This window comes from Zalophus californianus, chromosome 10 (assembly GCF_009762305.2).
Source record: "Zalophus californianus isolate mZalCal1 chromosome 10, mZalCal1.pri.v2, whole genome shotgun sequence".
NCBI classification, from domain to species: Eukaryota; Metazoa; Chordata; class Mammalia; order Carnivora; family Otariidae; genus Zalophus; species Zalophus californianus.
Window position 1 is genome coordinate 75,097,373 of NC_045604.1, and position 22,080 is coordinate 75,119,452.

Sequence of the window (22,080 nt, forward strand, 5' to 3'; positions counted from 1 at the left end):
CGCCCCTATGTACAGCTTTTTAAACAAAAATGGGATCATATTTTAAAAATTGGTTCAACTTGCTTTGTTTTATTCATTCTATCATGGACACCATTTCATATCTGTGAATTTCTAATGAATCTGTAGTATTCCATAGTATGGATCAAGGGTTGGCAAATCATGGCCATAAGCCAAATGCAGCCCATAGCATTTTTCTGAAAATAAAGTTTTATTGAAACACAGCTGAAGCCATTTGTTGACACATTGATTTTGCTGCTTTCTCACCACAAGGGCAGGATTGAGGAGCTGTGGCAGACTCTATGGCCCTCCAAGCCAAAATTATTCACCATTTGGCTCTCATAGAAGAAGGTTTCCCACCCCTGTTATAGAGGAACCGCAATTTACTTAACCATTTTGGTACTGATGGACCCTGATATTGTCCATGCTCCAGCTCTGTGTTATGAGAAGTCATGCCCTTCCCTCTGCATTCCTCCCTCCATTCTGTTAAAGGAGCTCCTAGCTGAGGAATCTTTGAGGGAGAGGAATTGCACGTTCTGTGTTGTGACAGTTGTCAACTGCTCCCGAACAGGTGTATACCAAGTTACACTCTAACCTGTGCGCTTTACGAGTGCCTGTTTAGCCACCCATCTCCAAAGGATAATATCAAACCTTTAAAAATTTCAGGGCAGCCATCACCTATATATATTTATATACATGTACACATATATGCACTTATACACATATATGTATGTACATACATATATATACTTTCTTTTGTTTTAGGAAAAGGGATCTGAGACTCAAAAAGTGTCATTAATTCAGCCAAATTCCCACAACCTATGGGGAGCAAAGCCAGGATTTAAACCCAAATCATTGGCCTAATTCTCCTTCTGAAAACCCCTGGCCCTCCCACTAATTCTTACAGCAATTTCTAGTATTTGTTGAATTATTTAAATGTGCCTGGTGCTTTCCTTAGTATCTTATGTGGATTATCTTATTTTGTGCTCACAAGAAAATTAGACACAAGGTAGGCACCATGTTATCCCCATTATACAGATGGGGAAATTGAGAACAGGGAGATGATACGATGTGGCTAATATTACCTAGATGATGTGCCATGATTGGACTGAAGCAGTCTGATTCCTGAGCCTCCAGTCTCCACTGGGGAAGAAACTCAACCTGCAAAAGGATCTGGTGGACTTGTTAGAGAAATCTGATTTGGTGGAAAGTATCCCAGTTTAAACTCATCCAGCCACAAAGAGCAAAGTGTGCAGTTCTGTGCATTTATGGAGCCAAATAACATAGTCATTTCATCTTCTCTTGAAGACACCTGCAAGTATATAAACAATATCATGTTAGAGCAGCAGAAGAGCACTTGCTAAGGACAAAATGGGGTGCAGACTGGAGGTTGGGTTAAAAATGTGGGTTTCTTTGGTTTGGGTTGGTCCTTGATACTGGGAGCTGTGTACGGCACTGATTAAAAGAGGGACTTGAGTCAAGTCATCTGGATGGCAGTTGCCTCTCCAATACTTCCTAGGTTTGCAACTTCAGAAAGTCACTCCACCTAATTGTGCCTCGGTTTCCCCATCTGTAAACTGGAGCCAGGGATACTGTCTACTCATGATTTGGTGAGCATTAACCGAGATCTTCCTAAAAAGCTTGTAGCACATTTTTTGGCATGTCATAAACATCTCATAAAGCTTAACCACTGTTAATGTGAAATTCATTTTACTAAAAAATAATTAAAATCATTATTTTCCTGTTAGCATAGTTAACATGAGCAAAATATAAAGGTTTTGTGATACAAATGTACTTTCCTTACCCCCACCCCCCAATCCAGTGTTCTCCCTTACTTTGTCCTGCCTTCAGCTGGGCTCTTTGCAATATCCTCTTCCCAAATCCTTGGGTAGGTCAGCCCACCCAACTCTTATTCATCCAATAAGGGTCAGATCAAGGACTCTATCTCTGAAAACACCTGACTGATGCCTTACTCAACTATTTTTCCCACACAGCAGACTGGGTTGGTGCCTCTCATTTGGGTGCCTGTGGGATCCCCCTCTATCACACTAGGACTATAGTGTGGCACTATAATTTTCATTTTATTCATCTCTTCCCCTCTCTTTGGGTTTTTTTCTTTTTTAAGGAAATGCACCATGTATCATTTATATCTACATCCCCTCCCATTACACAGTGCTTGTCAGATAGTAGGAACTCAAATATATACAATAATCCTGAAATGCATTAAGGAAAAGGCAAACTGTAGAATTCACCCTGGATACTTTGAAGCATGCCTTCATAGGGAATGCCATCTTATTTCAGAAGAATTTATAATGACTATGAAAATGGAGAATTTGAGAAATGTATGTAGGTACCAACTGATTTGACCTATTGAGTCCTATGTTGCTAGACTTCTTGGGGGTTTTCTTCTGAATAATTCACAAATGCTCTGAAATTTGGAATTTCAGAGTTAGAAATTTGGAATTTCTAACATTATATTATTTTAAACATTCTACACATCTGTTTATCCATTAATTTATGGTGTGTCTTATTTCTTTTGACTTGTACTTTTCCCAATTTAACTCAGTCTCTCATCAGTTTCCTCTTTGGCTTGATTCTTCCGCCATATTGAATTACTTGCACTTCATAATCTCACTGGGATTTCCACACATTCTCCTCTCTCCTTGAAAGGATTTTGTTTAATTCATTCTTTCTTTGGATACATTTTCTAAAAAACAACAAAACAAACAAACAAAAAATAGCACATTTTTTTCAACTCTCTAAAACAAGGTGGTTGTGCTGTTGGCATATCTTATACTTCATTGTAGCTAATGTTTTTTGTGTTGTAATTATCAATGTACTGTTTTTCCCCCACTTAGTGAGTTCCAGAAGTCTTTTGTTTTTACTGTTGCATTCCTAGTACCTAGAACAGTGTCTGATATACAGAATGTACAGTATCTGTATGCATTTGCTGTTGAGTACATGGAGGAATGGATGGATAGACAAACAAATGAAATGAATGGACTCCAAAGGTTGTCCTGGTCTCTAGAAAAAGAAAGTCAAATAAGACTCAGTCCTTTCCCTTGTAGATCCAGTCTAATGTGTAGGAGGGGAAATCAAACTAGTAATAGGGTCAGGATAAAGTGGGAAGAACTGATAAGAGAGAGCTCAAAGTCAGTAGAAGATGGAAAAGGCTGTCTGAGAAAGATTCTTTGGCCTGCTTGGCTCAATGAATATAGGAGATGGGAGAAGATGAATTCCTGCTATTAAACATCCCGTTCAACCAGGAGAGCAAAGGGTCTCATGCTGAAGTTTATTGCTTCAGTTTCTAACCTTTCATAAGTGCTTACTTGGCAACCTATCGAGAGTGGTATTTGATTCTCTGGAAGCATCTTAAAGGAGCAGCACCAGACCTCCCACTTTCCCTTTTTTCATTTAGGCTGTAAAATATAATGGTTCTGTGCATTACTGCCATGAGAGGGAAAAAAAAATATTGCATGTTAGTTTCCAAATGAAATGACGTTTAGTGAAGTGTATATTTAAGATATTTTTCAAGGTTGGCTTTTAAAGAGTGCACTGGAAGGGTCTTTCTTCAAAACAGATGATAAGAATTTACAGGTGCCTTTTATTCTCTAGCCCTCTCTCATAATGGTTATGGGGAAAAAATTTAAGAGGTCTAGCAATAACTAGTGAGCCTTCAAAGCATCATTATACACTGCTCCGAGTGATGTGTGATGAGCACAGTTGTAACACATGCAGAGACCCATGATGGGACTCCGCCATCTTGCCTAACTGGCCAATTATACTCTGTCGCTTGGTGAAGAAGGGGCAGTGAGCAGCCACCTTATTCAGAAGATATGGGTATTACACAGTTGCCTTCCAACCAAAGAGGTAATGGCAAATGTAGGCTTCATTAGGCAGCAGGTAGAGTGTGGTCATAAGGACATCCAATTCACAGAATATTTATGGGATTGGACAGGAACATGTCCCCAAAAGGATATTGTTTTTAGAATATTGGCGAATATTTAGGATATTGGCAAAAAGGACATTGTTTTCAGAATATTGGCAAAACAGGGATGCCTGGGTGGCTCAGTCAGTTAAGCATCTGCCTTCGGCTCAGGTCATGATCCCAGGGTCCTGGGATCGAGCCCCGCATTGGGCTCCCTGCTCAGTGGGGAGCCTGCTTCTCCCTCTGCCTGCCACTCCCCCTGCTTGTGCTTGCATACTCTCTCTCTCTGACAAATAAATAAATAATATCTTTAAAAAGAAAGAATATTGGCAAAACAATATGGGATGCCATGCAGGAAAAATGAAAAAACAAAAAAACAAAAACTCAAATTAAAAAAACCAAATGTCCACTATAGAAATGACTCAAAATGCCCCTTTTTTTGTTATCTCCAAATCTCATTTTCCTTAATCAGCTTCATTCACAGGACAACAAAGCTGTTTTCATGGCTACTGTTGAATTTTGCATTTGCTATGCTCTGTAATAGGAACATTATAATATGACATCACTTCACATTGTTTAGGTCAGTAGGCTCCTTTTTTTTTTTTTAAGATTTTATTTATTTATTCATGAGAGACAGAGAGAGAGAGAGAGAGAGAGAGAGAGAGAGGCAGAGGAAGAAGCAGGCTTCCAAGGAGCAGGGAGCCCGATGCGCGACTTGATCCCAGGACCCTGGGATCATGACCTGAGCCGAAGGCAGACGCTTAACCATCTGAGCCACCCAGGCACCCACTCCTTGTTTTTGTAAATGTCATTGTGCTTCTGTGTGTCTGACAAACCCTCCCGGGTTTGAAGACACACGTTAAAAATATTAATCTTGTTATTAGATAAAGGATTTTATTTAGTTAATTAAAATGAAAGCTATCACTATAACAATAACAGTAACAGTAAAAACACATATTTCTGCAAGTCACTGATACTAAAATATTTTCCGATTATAAATGTCCTGCATGACATAAAGGATACTTTGAAAACCACAGCAAAGCATTAAGAAAAACATTGTCATCAGTCTTTAACTGAACCTATGATTTAGTTTTAGACTGAGATATGTGGCCTGTTTGAGTTAATTTTTGTATAAAGAATGTGAGTTTTAGGTTGGGGTGTTTTGTTTTCTTTTGTTTCTGTATACAGACGTCCAATTATTCTAGCATTATTTGGTTTGGGGTATATCACATTTTGTTGTGGTGGTTTTGTTTCAAGTGGTTACTCAAAGGAATACAGTACATACATATTTCCCTTCTCTCAGTCTACATAGAGTCTATATTTTGCCATTTCAGCTGGAATGTAGAAACCTTATTGACATATGTGCCCCTTCACTTCTCTCTCTTCATATTCGGTTTATCTTAGGTACATTGCAAACCTTGTGAGGCAATTTTGTAATTTTTCTGCTTCCAACTATTACACATGTTTGAAAGAACTCAAGAGGAGTAGACTAGTCTATTATATTTATATTTACCCATATGTTTACCATTTCCTTTGCTCTTCCTCTTATCTTGATGTTCCACATTTTCTTCTGGTATTAAATTCCCTCTGTCTGGAGAATTTCCTGTAGCAATTCTATGAGAGCAGGTCTGTTGGCAATGAATTTTTTTTAGTTTCTTTCTCACCTTCATTTCTAATGGCTGTTTTTTATGGAATTACAATTATGGATTGACACTTCTTTTCTTTCAACACTCAAAAAAATCATGTGCCACCTTCTTCTGGCCTGCCTGGTTTTTGTTTGTTTAAATGAGAAGTCACAGTAATTTGGATTGTTACTCTCTCACAAATAATGCATCACTTGTCTCTGGCTGTTTTCAAAGTGTGATTTGGTTTTGTTTTGTTGTTTTCTTTGTTTTATTTTTCAGTTTTTAGCAGTCTGATTATATCTAGATGTGAATTTCTTGGGGTTTACCTCTTTAGGGTTTGCTGAGCTTAAATTTATAGGGTTATGTCATTTGCTAAATGTGGGGAATTTTTAGCCATTATTTCTTCAAATAATTTTTCTGCAGTGAACTCTAACTTTATTCTAGAATTCCAGTGACATGAATGTTATATCTTTTGGTATTATTCTACAGGTCCCTGGATTTACTTTTCTCTCTCTGTTATTTAGATTGTATGTTTTTAATTCTTATATATTCAAGTTCATTGAGTTTCTTCTGCTATCTCCATTGTACATTTGAACTCATTCCTTGAGTTTTATTTTTTTTTTATTTAGCCTATTGTTTTTACAGTGCCAAAATTTCCACTTGATTCTTCTTTGTAGCTTCAATTCTTTTGCCAGCAATGTTTATTGTTTTTTTTTTCATTTGTTTTACTGTGTTTTCCCTTACTTGTTGGAAATTTTTATAATAGCTGCTTAAAATCTTTATTTGACCGTTTCAACATCTATGTCATCCCCATGTCAGTTTCTGTGACTGTCTCTTCCCACGTGAGTTTAGATTTTCTGGTTTCTTTGTATGCCCAGTAATTCTGGTTGTATCCTGGGTACACTGGATATGAATGTTATGACACATTGGGTCTTATTCCTCTATGGAAATTGTTGATATTTTTGTGTTAGCAGGCAATTGATCCAGTTAGATTCAGGCTGAAAGTTCTTACCTTCCTTCTGTGGATTTTGCTTCCAATATCATTTCTGCTGTCAGAGCCTTTGCTGTAATAGTTGGATTTATCCCACACGTATGCATCCCAGTGACCAGTCTGGGACCCGAACATTGGTCCATCCGGTTCAGTTCACAAAGTCTATGGTATCTTGTTTGGGTCATGTGCATACATGTGTGGCTCAGGGGTGAGTGTTGAGTTCATAAAAGCACTACATGGTGTCATTCTCCCAAATTCTTTCCTTCCTTCCAAACTCTTTCCAGGATCCTCAGAGTATTTTTTATTTCCTAGGGTTCCCCTTTCTTGTCCTCCAGCCAGAGAGCTGGTACTTTCTTACATTGTTCCTGTGCTCCTGCAGCTAAGCCCGCCTTGTGGCCAAATGACAGAGGACAGAGAGAAAAATCAGTAGGGATTTGCTATCTTCTGGGACCAGAGCATCTCAGATCACAGAGAAACTTTCCCTCCTCCAGATGTTGGGCCTCTCTCTCTCTCTCTCTCTCTCTGTATTTTGATGCTTAATTCTGGGTTCTAGGCCACCTTGAATCCATGCCAGGGGATGCTGGTGAGGGGAACGGGGCATGAGCCCACCACTTGTCTAGTGGTACTTTGAACTCTTTTTTCTTGCCCACTCCACCTGCTATTGCTTACCTGGCAGAGACCGCAAATGGTTGCTCTGTGCATTCCATGCACACTTAACATTTGCACTGAGTGGCGGGAGACGGGGTGAAGTGTGCTTATTCCATCTTACCTAGAACCAGAACCTCCTCACCCACTTCACTTATTATACTGTGTGAACATAAACATAAAATAAAAGTTACCGTCTTAGCCCCTTCGAAGTGTACAATTTGGGAGCATTTAATGCATCCATGATGTTGCACAGCCATCACTCTCTAGTGTGAGAACTTTTTCATCTCCCCAAATGGAAACTTGGGAAGGGTTTCCCATGAAGCTGTCACTCTTCATGGCCTCTTCCCCAAATCCCCTGGCCACTGCTAATCTTACTTTCTGTCTCTGTGGATTTGCTCCACTTCATTTTTTAACAGTTTATGGAGATAAAATTTACATACTCTAAAGTCACTTATTTCAAGTGTATAATCCACTGTTTGTGTTTTGTATATTTATAGAATTGTACCCATTTTCTTTTGAATATTTGGGAATATTTCCTCCCAGTTGTTTCTTCTCTTTTTCTTTTATCTTCCTTCCTTCCTTCCTTCTTTTTCTTTAAAATGATCTATTTTACTGAGTTTTTTAAAACAAAAGAGGAATTATAACATGTGCGCACCTTTGTAGCTTCTTTTCTCAAGAACTAAATAGTGCCTTTTAAACATTTCCCATTTCTGTTTTTCCCAAAAACCGTGGTTCCAAATGTTGCACGTTGTGCCATCCTATGAATGTACTAGAATTTATTTTTTAATTTTCCCATTACTGCACATTTTAATATTTACCATTTTTTCTTTCACAAATAATGCTGTAGTTAATTGATAGGTAAATAAACATCTGTTTGTATCTCTTCTTATTTTCTTAGGCGCTGTTCTCAGAGGTGATGTTTCTGGGTTAAAGGGAATTACAAAACACTGATTTGTAGATTTTGGGTCCTGGCATCTCCAAAATAAAGATTCTTGTTTTTGTTTTTGTTTTGGAGAAAGTAGAAAGAAGCTTTCAATACAAAATATATAAAATATACATCAGAAGTCAGTTCCTAAACCTTTTTATCCTTTAGTAAAAGTTTCAAAAACTGGCAATATACTGTCAGATGCAAGGAGTCAGGGGTTGCTTCATTGGTTAAAAAAAAAATACGAGAAATACACAGAATCCATTGTGAATGCAGACCCAGATTTTACTCCAGCCTAGCTATCTGAGCTGAAGGTAGAGTGAGCCAGTTCCCATAGAGGTAGAGTGGCCATATGTCTCAGTTTGCCTTGTCACTCCCACTTCACATCTGCTGTCCTTGGCATGGTCACTGATGCCACCCCACCCTCTCCTCCATCTCACATCCGTTTTTCCTGTTTGGACAACACATTATGTGGTCACTCTAAAGAAGCATCCTTGATTTTAAGAAGCACATTTTGGTAGGGCGAAGGTTACTGAGGCATGGCATATGTATCGTGAATCTCTCCTTTTTGAGCTTATGGTAGATATCACAAATTCATCAAAATTTCTTTGTCTGATACAAGTATTGTCCTCAGAATTCTCCCTAACACAGTTATATGGGGACTTAACTATGTCTGATTAGAACTGGACCATAAAATGGAGCCCATTTGCCAAGGCATGTAGGTGACACTGTTGACCCTTGACATGGGACAAGACATCGTGTGATGGCCGGTGCCTAGCCCCGACCATTTTGAGCGGGTGTTCAGTGAAGAGTGCCAGCACTCTTAGACAGGGCAAGAGGGATTCTCACGCCGAGGGGAACCTTCATCCCCGGGCAGATTTTGCCTCCCATGCCCTCTACAGGATCTCTCTCCTCATTCCTCTTCAAGACTCTGGCTCATCCTAGCTGTGTTTCTGGATCACACGACTGAAAATCCAAATGAAGCTCTGGCTATGTAGACCTAAAGAAAAAAAAAAATACGTAAGTAATTAATCCTGGGTCTGCTTTGAGCCGAGTGATTAGAAGCAACTTTCTATTTTCTTTCATGTTGTTTTTGTGCAGACCTGCTGATTTTTCCCCCTCTTTTTCTTTCCTTTGTAGGTTTCAAGACAACAGATGAATTGTGAAAGAGAGCAGCTAAGGGTAGGTGCATCTGCCAGTAAAATACTTCCTGGTTCTCGTTTCTGTATGATAAGCAAAAATTTCCTTGTCTCTCCCAAGACACAGGGTTCTAAATAGCGGGCTTCATCTTAAGACTGGTAGAGTTGAAAATATTTATCCCAGCTAATTTAGTATTGATTGAGCTGGTAAATACAGTATATCTTCTTTTGAAGTGCCATTATAGTAGATATGGATTTTTTGATTTAGATTCAGCAATAAATACTTCTCTTCTGGAATTTGTTTGACATCATTGTACTCTTTTTATGTACAACACGAGGTCTAAGTAATAACAAAGGTCAAAAGGATGTCTTGCTGCCTTCTTAATGTGAATACCAGACTGTTTGCTGAGTGGCTAAAATGCTCTTTTGCTGTTAACTGGAGTGGGTGAGCCACCGATATGTCAAGGGTATTTTCTAGGACAATTCCAGTCCTCCATAGACCTTTTATTTTCAGTGGCATTTGTGTATATAGAAGAAAGAGACAGAATTTTAAACCTCATATGCTATTTACCTTCTTAAAAATGAAACTCTCTCAGCGCTCGTGTGTTAGGGGTAAAAAGTGTTCCCTGGCTGAGGGGAGGATGGTTTGCTTATAAATGCAGCTGGTTGGCATTTTTCTGCTCGTGGTATCACGGTTGATATCCTTCTTCGCGTGGATATGGTATTTTAAGAAATATCAGGATTGTCTCCCACCCCCTCCTATTGTATTTTTTAAAAATGCATTCATGCTTTGGATGGATGACTTTGAATTCATAATTGGCCCAGTTTTAATGTCACTGATGGAAGTTGGCAATTTTTACTGGACAGTGTACCTTATCATCATGTTTCCATATTATAAAAACCGGAGGAATCCACTGCTTTTGAAAACATCACAGTGAGGTTTGGGGTTGGGGGACCTAACTCAAGGTCCCTAAGCTCAAAGGGATCTAATGCATCAGAATAATTTATTAAACCAGTCCAGTGTCATTTATACACTGCCTTGTAACTTTTTAGAGCATTTACTTAATGCCGGTCTCAAGATGACAATGATTTGTAGAGTTCTTTCCATTTTACAATTGCTGTTGGCATCAGGTTTGTTAAGTCCTTGTGTAAAACAGAGTTTGGTTGCATGAAACTGAGGAAGTGAGTTGGGGATGTCTTTTTTTATGCATATTTATTTTATGTGGTCTCCCAGCATGGCTCTCTCTGTTAACCTCTCATCTATACCCACTTCACTCCTAAGTACCTGTGCCTACATTAGCTGTGATTCCTTCGTGAAATAGCCTTCAAGATGTTTTAAGCTTTCCCGAGCTCTCTTATTGCTTTTCCCTGCAGTCTGAATTACTGGTTCATCCTGGTAAATAATGTATTGCAACTTCAGATTTCTCTTCCTGTTTGGATGAGGACGATGGCCAGAACTAGGTCAGAGCTAGATAAAGAGGAATGCATGCTTTTGTCTCCAGGATCCCTGATAAACTCCTCAGAATTAAGATAATCCTGAAATCTCTTGCAAATGAGACTCGCCTGGCAAATTAGGGACTCCGGAGGCAATGAAGTGCTTGTGTGCAGTTTGAGGGGTTTATTATTTTGCATTGATGAGGACATTGGCAACAGGGGTGTGGTTTAGGAACAAGAATGGCGCCCTCCCCACTCTGTTGTTGAATAAATTCAAGCTGTGGTTTGATATAATGGGTCATATAGTTTAGTCCCTGTGTGGCTCCAGTAGCCCCATATAAAATTATCTCTAATATCATGAATTGGTGCTTTGTTTGTCATTGCTATTGTAGTTTCTGTTTTTATATTTTAAACGAATTTATGTTTTGAATCAATAGAAAACACATTTAAGTCGATGGAATACCCATTTCTGTGGTTCAGAATTTTAAATGATACCAAAGGGAATGCAGTGAAGACTTCCTTTCTGGTTTGACTGTTGGTCATCTAGTGCCTTCCTGGGAGACGCCCAGTGTTACTCTGCTGTCTGGCCTTTGACATCTATGGATATTTACTCTGTCTCCTCCTGTCTTCCTGTCCTAGCTGCGTACTCAGCCCCTCTACTACCTGAAAAGAGAACTTTCCTCATTAAGGTGATGGCTTTTTTTTTTAGGGTCCCTAGAAGAAATTTGGTTTTGATTTGAAATGCTAATACTTGGCCATCTCAATGAAATGCATTTTCCTTAATCTCATTTTTTTTCTTCTTAGAAAGAGAGCAAGTGGGAGAAAAATAGTTATCTGTTTAGATACCATCACCATTCAAGAGTGCCTGCCTGCCAGCCACACTTTCAAAAATATGTTTTAAACACAGCAATCAAGCTGCGTTTCCAGATTTGCCGTACAAGATGACTGGACCATGGGCATGTGGTCGAGTTCATATTTCTTCATTAGTTCATTTTGTTACGTTGTCAGAAGTCAGGGATGCAAGTGGGTAATTATAAAATGCATCCCTTTTCCTTGGCCTCCTGGAAACAGCAGCTAATGCAGAAAGATACAACTGCTCTTTCGGTTTTGTGCGTGTGGGCACTGTGTAGGGGCTGGCATGTCCCAGACCTGCTCCTCTGCTCTCCTTCTCCTTCTCACAAATTCTAAATTATCTTTTTTCCAAAATGGACTCCGAGGTCCATGTTCTATAAGATATTACAAATCTCAAACAAATTCTCTAATTAATTTTTAAAAAGTTGAAAAAAGGCAAACTTTTTTTTTTAGATACCTGAAGGACTTCTCAGAGCTTTTAATGTGCAAAAGTGAAGTACAGGGAGATGGTTATAATATGCGATGTTTTGTAAAAGCATCTGATCACAGAACATTTTTGGATGCAGAATACACTCTGAGAAACACTCTTGAAAATTTTATCGGTTTTTAATTTTTTTCCCCAGTTAGGATGTTATAGTCTACAAATACAGAAAAGCTATGCATTATTTAAAGTATAAAAACATTTCATCGCCTCCCGATGCCAGGGCTGACTCGGTGGACTCTTGGCGTTAGTGCAGGGGTTTGGAATCTCTGTGCTTCTCTTGGCCTTTCTTTGCTTCTTCCAAGATGAAGGACACGCATCCCTTCATCACATGACATTCTCATCGGGGAGAGCTATGAGGCTCTTCCTCATTGCTCTTGCATTTAATTGGAGGAAAATCATTCCCAGAAGCCTTCTCTGTAGACGTTCTCTTTCATTGCATTGGCCAATCTCTATGCCAATCACTCCCACTGTCCTGGGATCTCAGTGATTGGCTACAACAGCCATGAGTCATCCCAGGGGACAGGCCCATTGTCACCTGACCGAAAACAGGATTTGTGGATATCTTTGGTGGAATTACCCATTCGAGTCCCCCACAAAAGGAATCCGCATGGGCCCTCTCTGTCCTGCATGGCGTTGTTTCCTGCCAAGTCCTTTCAGTGCTCCCTTGTATCCCACACACAGGGCCATGGGAGCCACATCTAAAGCCCCAGCAAGTGCCTGAACTCTGGCTTATGGAACTTCATAGATGCTTTCTCTGCCAACGTCTGACCGATCACATCTCCCCATTCTACCTTTTCTACCCGGCTTGGCCCTCCCTTTGTGTTTTGCCTTATGTTCTTTGGAACCGGCCCAGATGCAGTGTTTACTCTTTCCCCCTCAGCCTCAGGTACTGACAGTGCACTTCACCCCAGCACCCAGCTCAGCCCCAGAGATACTGTCCGTGAGCTTCCTAGCCCCTGCTTTTCCCAAGAGAAGAGGGCCTCATCCAGTTACTCCTGACCCATGATATGCCGTTCTCAGAAGAAACTCATATTCCCAGTGAGCAACTACAGAACAGAAAACCTGTTTATTCCTCCATCCCAAGTTTTGGCTGAGCCTTCCTCTGGGCTTGCATTTCAGATTGTCACTGGGTTCTTCTGGGGAGTTGATCCACAAGAGCTCACCATGAGATCTGTACATTAAGTGCTCCTGACTCTATGGGCTGTATTTAACACCTTGTCCCAGCATCACTGGTGAGTGAAGCCAGCAGGTCGGGTAGTCTTAGTTGTGCATTTACCATAACCCAACCATCAACATTTACTGTTCCGGCATCTGGAATGACAGAAGGGCAGAAAAACAACTGAGAGAGAAATTATGTGACCTCAGTAGCCCTGTGTCTCCCTCAGTGATCTACTGTTGGAAAGATGGTATGGTCATAGGGTAGGGGATCAAATGATGACGTTTGCTAGCATTCACATAAAATATTTGGTTACAAAGGGATCTCTTGTGCTGTGAGTATCTGATGTTACTTTGGAGACTGTTTAACATATTTGGTTAGCACACTACTAAGCAGGCAAAGGCTTGGCTCCTAGGTGGGTCATTATTTGTTCACAGACCAAAATCTTTATCAGCAATACAGCAAATAGATACCACTGGAGTCAACATGGTACGAGGGGTGATTAGGGGTGGTTAGGAGCTCTAATTATATACACTTGAGTTCATATCTCAGATCTAAATTTGCCCTACTTTTTCAAAGCTTCCGTTTCCCTGTGTGTAAGATGGGGATCCTTTCTCACTGGATTGTTGATTGGATGAAATGACTTACGTAAAACACTTCAAAAAAAATGTACACCTCATAATCAGCAATATTGCCATTGCAAATACAGTATTCTTCCCAATGATTCTCTCATCCCTCTTCCTGCTAGGAATACCAGGCAGAGAACACAGACATCCAGGGTATATCTACTCCCACTCAACTCCCCCCCCCAAAAAAATAATTACCTCAAAGGACAGGTTCCATAGTTGATGGCATGGTGGTGTATTTAGAAGAAAACTGCCTCTCACTTAGCTAAGCAAATCATAAGGACTGATTCAGGTTAGCCTAAGCAGAAAAGGCATACAAACCAGGCTTCCCAAGGAGCTTAGTATCAGAAAGCTGTCAGAACTCAGGCAGTTCTTTTCCTCCCTCATCTTGATTTCTCCTTGTGGGCCCACTCTGGAATTTTCTTTTGAAAAACGATCTCTCCCTTTTTTAAGCTTGTGGTACCTTTCAGACCCTAAGATTTGTGCTGCAGTTTCCTGCAGGTTTAGGGACTGTTAATGCCTCCTGATTACAAATTCCTAGAAAAGGCATCTGATTGGCCCAGTCTAGCTCAGGTTGTTCACTGTGGTCCAGTCATCAGTGTCCGGAGAAGCAGGATAAATAAACCTCGTTACCCAAAGCCCAGCTGTTGAGGAGGACTTGATCATCAGGGAGAGAGTCATCGCCAGCTGAGTAAATATACCCAGGGATGTCCACTGCACCCTCCAAACTTGGAGATCAGAGCCAGGCAAAGGATCCTGGGAAATAGGTGTGCTACACCCAGTGTCCAGCTTAGCATTTTACAAAGTGTAAGACACCTACCCTGTGTGTGGTACTCACAGATTTCGGGTGGTGAACATCTAGTCAATAAGAAAGGGGGAACTATTTAGAAAGTGATTCCTTTTTCAATTCTCTCTCAATCCTTTTTATGTCAAATGAGAAACTCTCAGTTTTAACTACAGTTATCTTTGACAAGTCTCTCACTGGTCCTAAGCCCTGTTTTTAACAGAAACAGAGTGTGCCTCAGGCGTGGAGCCTGCAGCAGCCAAAGCATCTATCTAGACACTAAAAACATTGTTTGCAAAATACAGTAGTTAAGAACGAGGGGCCTGGAGCTAGGCCCTGCTGAGATAAAAATCTAGACTGTAATTTACTACTTGTGCAGGTTACTGAAATCCTGTGTACCTCAAATACCTCCTCTATATAATGGAGATAATTGCATATTTCATAAGTCATATGTCAGTGTATATATGTGCCCCTGCAAACAGAGATTAAAGTAGCGAATGCATATGAGGCTCTTAGAACACTCTCTAGTATAGAAGAGGTTCTTAATAATTGTTAGATATGAATGGGTTTATTTTCTTCCCATTAACTCTTATTTATGACTACTGATACTGGTTTTCCAATTGCAGTGGCAACACAAAGTTTCCTTGGCAAATAACATCTATTTAGGTTAAAAATGAGTTGCTTGAAAGACAAATACTAACTACATAATGTTACAGAGTGCCTGCAGTTATGACAAAAATTGTGACGTTGGAATGCAAATGACCGAAGTTTCAGAAACATTGAAATTACAGTGCCAGCCTTGTGAAAGATGGTGTCGAGCAGATCTGCATTATCAATATTTAATTTGCCAGTTAGAAGCAAGTTTCTCATTTCTGCTAGATACAAGAGTGATGTGGATTGCAGAAGGCAAATTGCTAATGATCATCTTGGCTTAAACCCATTGCCTTCATCCAGGCATCAGATAATGATACTTCCTGGCTGCCTTGGAAGTGAGCTATCAGAATCTGAGACACCTTTCCCCTGCCTCCCTGCCCCCACCCCCTTCTAAAGTCCAACCCATCCCCAGGGGCTGTTCCAGCAACAGGGAAGGGAATGTAAACTCCCCACTATTTGATGAAACCTCACAGCATTCATGATTTTGGGACTACAGAGTTCCTGCTTCCATTCAGTTATTATTCAAGAAATATTTCTTGAGCACGAACCATATGTCAACTACAGTGCTAGATAGTGGACAAATCTACACATTCCCGTCTTCCTGTACCTTACAGGCTAGCAGAGAAGACAGGGATTTGTCAAATAACCGTGACAAAATTGTATATGTGAAATTGACAAATGCCTGAAATGAGAGATGTTATGTAAAAGCACATGGATGGAAGAAGCTTACCTGATTGACGTGCACTTATCAAACTTACCAAATTAACAACTCCCAGTCCAGTCCCTTTCTAAAACATACTGATGCGTGCCCATGACATCCTGCGAAGTAGCTGTTTTGTACAATCTCACCTTTCTCTCTGCTCCCTGAGGTGTCTGCTTGCCAAGACTCAGTTGTATTTATTCCCAGATCTGCTTCTGGCAGCTGCAGTTGTTATTGTAATTACATTATTTAGTGGAATGTTGTGTAAACTGATGAAAAATGAGTGCAGTAAGAAAAAGAGCTGTTTCTATGAAAACTAAGGTAATGCTTTGGAAACATTCTATGAGAGCAAGCCTCAACAATTATTCTGATTAGCTGCGAAAGGACTGTAAAATGTTAGTGGATAAAGAACGCTCAGAAATCTGGACAAATTCTACAGTCAGAATCTTTCCAGTGTGTCTTGAAATTTTTACCTCACTTTAAACAAAACCAGCACTGATAGTATAGATCAGATTTTTCCTGTAAGGCAAACTTTTCCTGTAAAGGGCCAAATAATGGCTACTTTAGGCTTCATGGGCCATATGGTCTCTGTTGCACCATTCAACACTGCCATTATAGCGCTAGACAGCTACAGACACAACGAATGAGTGGGGCTGTGTTCCAATAAAACTTTATTTACAAGAACAAGTGGTAGGCCAGACTTGGCCCCTGGTCCCTATCTGGCTGACACTTCTTGGAGACTATGAAATATGGATGAGGTTTTCTGTGGGAATGATAATGAGGAATTTCAATCAGCAGAAGTCACTCAAAGAAGATACCTCAGATTCACATCAAAGATCAACAGATTGATGCACACTAATATGTTATACATTAAATAAAATATTGAAGAAACCTCTGTATCACTTTAAAGGTGATTTCTTGTTTTAACAGGCTTCCAACAAACTACCTATTCTCATCCCAAATGAGATGACTCTAAAGTATGGATAGCCGACACAGGGCTGGAAACATAAAGTGGAAGTAGACTTATTTTTATGTGCCAACCCTAATGGCTCAAAATCCTCTCAGTCTAGAATGGAAGAATAAATTTATCCTTTTTCTCAGGATACCTCAACAAGTAATTTCGGGAACTCCCCAGCGAGAGTAACCTTTCCCACATGTACGTCCTGGCGCTTGTCCTCTGTACACTGTTGTTCGCCTGCTTCAGAATACTCTTTTCCAAAGAAATGTCTAATAACTTGCTTGTCTGGATTATTTTGTGTTCAGAACCAGTTCTCTGGAAGCATGAACATTGTCCTCCATATTAACATCCAAATACTCAGCTAAAGTCAGACTCCAGTGATTAGCAAAGCTTTGCTGAATGCTCAGGAGGTAACAGAAGTCCAGTGTGCATGGAGGCTTGGAGAGTACTTAGATCCCCACCCTCTGTGGCCCTACCCAGTTTCTTGCAAGTTCCACACGTATGTCCATGTGTGCACACACACATATGAAAAGAAAAACTAATCAATGCTTGCTTTAATCTTATATAAGTAATGGTTTCACTTTAGTGATTTTTCTCCCACCAAAGGGAGTTTATCCCAAAGTAGGCTCTCTATTTGTAGAAATTGCAAAAACTCAGACCACTGGAAGAATCTCCAGCAGCAGCTCACCTACTAAATGAAAAATTCATAAATCCTTAATTTTTCAAAAGAGTATTGTCTTCACAAGAACTTGCGTTCCACACTCTTCCTTATAGATCTCCCACGCTCCCTGGTATTTACAAGGCCATTAATTGATGAGCACAAAGGGGAATGGATCAAGAAGTCAGCCAACTAGTTATAGATTTTGATTTCCCCAACCTCACTGTGAGACACCGGTAGATAAGGAAATGTGCAGGTGGCCACCACCCTGTGTCTTTGGTGCAAAATCCTGTAACTCACATGTATATAAACTATCTGCCCTCCTTTCAGTCCCCCCAGGCATTTCAGCACGTTCTTTTGGGGAAGACTCCAAAGTTATCATATTTAGGACACTTGGTCTAATATTCATTCTCTTTCATTTTAGCCCATTATCCCTAGTTATCATCCCCTTTTCCAGGGCAAATCTGCCCCATTTCTTATTTCATCATTAAATCAGTATCAAACAGCTTGAAGCAAAATTGCTAATAATGCTGACATTTCAATTTGTCATAGCTGCTCCTCATTCCTATGACTGATGTCTCAGCGAGGACTTGCCTTGCTGCTCTGCTCTTCTGAGATCTAAATATCATTCCAGGAAAAATAAGATACACTTGGTAGGATGAATGAAGGGGGGGAGATTGGAGAGGGAGATGAACCATGAGAGACTATGGATTCTGAAAAACAAACTGAGGGTTCTAGAGGGGAGGGGGTGGGGGGATGGGTTAGCCTGGTGATGGGTATTAAAGAGGGCACGTTCTGCGTGGAGCACAGGGTGTTATGCACAAACAATGAATCATGGAACACTACATCAAAAACTAATGATGTAATGTATGGTGATTAACATAACAATAAAAATTAAAAAAAAAAGATACACTTGGTAGGGAGGGGAATGGACCAAGAAGCAGCTAAATAAGTCCTCTGTAGTTTCTTCTACTTGGGGGCAGAAGAAGGTCAAGTTTGACTGAGACAGCAGGGTCTCCGCCCGACTTTATTCATGGCCTGAGAGAACCAGCATGTTGGCTGTGCATTTGTGCAAGTAAATAGTGGGTGTAGTGGGCACGTGCTTGTTTGTTGTCACAACCAGAAAACATTCCTACCCTCTGGTAGCCAGTGTTCCATTGTCCTTTTGGGGTTAATTTTCTTTGCTATCTGTTCAGTCTTGGAGGGACAAGGAATCAAACCAAGGGCTACAGATATGGACACGGCAGGTCAATTGGATTCTCTCTCCTAAGACTCTGTATGTTATCTTAATCCATTTGGGCTGCTCTAGCAAAACACCACAGACTGGGAGGCTTATAAACAATGGAATTTACTTCTCACAGTTCTGGAGGCTGAAAGTCAAAGATTAGGGTGCCAGCCTGGTTGGGCTAGGGCCCTCTTCTGGGTCACAGATTCCTGGTTGTGTCCTCACGTGGTGGAATTGGTGAGGGGGTTCCGTGAAGTCTCTCTTGTAAGGGCACTAATCCCATTCATGGGTGCTCCACCCTCATGACCCTAATCACCCTCAAAGACCCCACCTCCTAATATCATCCCAGTGGGCATTAGGATTTCACTATATGAATGGGGGTGGGCACAAACCTTTAAACCATAGTAGATGTTAAGTAGAGTGATACTCAATAGGGAAACAAATATGATAGAAAGCTGGAGTTGATTCATTTCAGTGCCGATGTCCTGGTAAGGCTGGGTGAGGAAGTAGTTCCTAGGGCTAGACCTTTGATCCACCCTGACTCTTCTTTTTATCATTTAAGCCTGGTTACCCATCCCTCCCTTGGGTTATCTCATATCTTTTAGTGATCTCTTTTTCTGCTGATGTTAGTCAGAACCCATTCCTTTTGCCGGTGATCAAAGAATCCTTACTGATACACTGGGAAAATACACCAAACTTGGGAGAACTGCAGAGCCAGGCATTTGGTCAACAGTTTGCTAAAAGCCAACTCTGGTATCATTTCCCAAAATGCTTCCCTGATGCCTCTGTGGATTGGCACCACCATTTTAGTATTGGCAGCGCAAAGCAAAGAAACTGTAGGTTTATGTCACACACAGAGCTAGATATTTTACCAACATCTGCTCATTTCCTTGAGTCATCATGAGCCTGGGAGGTATGGGGAATGAGACTTATGTTTCAGGGTAATCAGAGCCCTTTCCTTCTCTGCACAAATAAGATGGTCTTCTTTCAGTCACTCAGATCTGTACAGATAAAGGAGGGTCGAAATGAGATTATCACACATCACTTAGTTAATGCTTCTCAGCGGAACCTCCAAAGGCCACCTATAGTCTTTATAAAAAGTACCATCTCTTATTTCACTCAGCATAAGAGATGGTCCTTTTTATATATACCACTTCTTCTTAAAAAAAAAAAAAAGTACCATCTCCACAAACCTAGTCCTTAAAACATTTTGATGTCCTAGCATCACCCTAGAGACCCTGAATTATGGTTTTATGCATTGAGTTGTGTCTCCCAAAATTCATACATTGAAGCCCTAACTCCCAGTATCTCAGAAAGTGACGGTATTTGGAAATAGGGCCTTTAAAGATGTAGTTTAGGTAAAATGAGGTCTTATGAGAGGCCATAATCCAGTATGATTGGTGTTTTTATAATAATTAGGACACAGAATTAGGGGATTAGGACACAGAACCACACAGAGGGAAGACCATGTGAAGACACAGGAAGATGCCCATCTTCAAGTCAAGAGAAGATGCTCTAGAAGAAACCAACCCTGCTGACACCTTCATCTCAGACTTATAGCCTCCAGAATTATGAGAAAATAAATTTCTATTACTTAAGAAACACACAGAGAATCTATACCAGGCATGGCGAAGGTGGAGTTCATGTGTCCACCCTTAGCCATCTATGTCTCTTGGGACTGGTCCTATCAACTGATCAAGGGCTCCTTTCCATCGAACCCAGAAAGTGACCTTGTGAAACTTAATTTAAACAGAGCCGTTCTAGGTTGCCTAAATGAACAGATCAGAGCTTGGATTCATGTTGAAATCTATTCATATTAGTTTTCTATTGTTGTCCTAAACAAATTACCATAAAAATAGTAGTTTACACAACACAAATGCATTATTTTGCACTTCTTTAGGTTGGAATTCCAACATAGGTCTCATTGGGCCAAAGTCAGGGTGCTTACTAGACTATATTCTTCTGGAGGCTCTAGGGGAGAATTTATTTCTTTGCTCATTCCGATTATCAGTAGAATTCAATTCTCTGTAGTTTATAACTGAGGTCTCCATTTCCTTCCTGGCTACGAGCCAAAGGCCATTTCCACCTTCTAGAGCCTGCCATATTCCTTAACTCATGACCCTTTCCTCTATATCTTCAAAGCCAGCTATGGCAGAGTAAGTCCTTCTCATGGGTGGAATCTCTCCTGCCTCTTCTATTGCATCTCTCTGACTGATCCCTCTTATGCTTTTAAGGGTTCATGTGATTACACTGGGTCCATCCAGATAATCCAGGATAATCTCCCTATCTTAAGGCCCATAATCTTAATTCCATCTGCAAAATCCCATTTGCCTTGTAACATAACATCCTTAGGTCTAACACCAGTGAGCAAAGATCATGTGGTTCAAAATCCTGTTACACTATTTTTGTCTACCATCCCTACTCTACATGGACTGATTCTATTGGGCTTTCACATATTACATACATTTACTCTGTGATCTGGGATTCGGCACCTCCATTTTCATACAGAATTTCCAAAGTGAGAGGCCAGAGCATCCAGAACCACCATCCGAGGCAGCCCAAGGTAGCCAAAAATGTAAATAATTATTTAAACAATAATCATTTATATGTGTTACGTAAATGTTGAATGAAACACATGAATAAATGAGTAAATGAAGGATTCTAAAGACTCCTGGGTATGCTGATCGCAGATGCTTTCAGAGCACTGACATTTCTTCTCATCACTCACCTCCATGTGCCAAAGATGACTTACTGAAAACACTGATGAACCTCATCAGAGGGGCTGTTTTTCTGGCTACAGATGCAGTGCACTCATGCACAAGGCAACCCAGAAGCTTGGAAGAAGTACTCAACTCAGGATGGACAGGGATTTGATGGATCAGTACCCCAGCTTCCTCATCCCTAGGGTAGAGTTACTCTGAGATGTAGTCTAGATCATTGCGTCAAGTTCCACAATGGGATTAAGTGCCAGTTTCCCATAGTGGTCTCTTGCATGTTAACATGCCCTTCTTGACTGGCTTTCTTCCATTCTACATCTCCCTTACCTATTCCTCTACTGGTGCTTCCTTAGATCATCTCCCAAACGTAGTATTTGCCCTTGAATTTTACCCCATTTTGGTGGACCCATACTGAAATACTACCATCACCATACTGAGAGACATCATAGCTTAATGATTGCATCAAGCAAGGTATTCTGAGTAGTAGATTTTCCATCACACTGGCCCTTATCTGATCATTCGTTAGCCCATCCCCTTCTTTTTCTTCTCTTTTATAATACATCACTGCTATTCTTGAGG

The 22,080-nt window shown here is 40.4% G+C and overlaps 1 protein-coding gene across 15 annotated transcripts in view; it reads left to right on the forward strand.

Annotated features, from left to right (window-relative positions):
* RBFOX1 (RNA binding fox-1 homolog 1) overlaps positions 1-22,080 on the forward strand; it is a 2,051,181-nt gene that overhangs the window by 1,465,213 nt on the left and 563,888 nt on the right. For 14 of the 15 annotated variants that reach the window (XM_027611432.2, XM_027611426.2, XM_027611425.2 and 11 more), the window contains one exon: positions 9,255-9,296. The exons of the other annotated variant lie outside the window; for it this stretch is intronic. In XM_027611432.2, the coding sequence (XP_027467233.1) occupies positions 9,255-9,296 (42 nt within the window). The remainder of the gene's footprint in view (positions 1-9,254; positions 9,297-22,080) is intronic. 15 annotated transcript variants of the gene reach the window in all.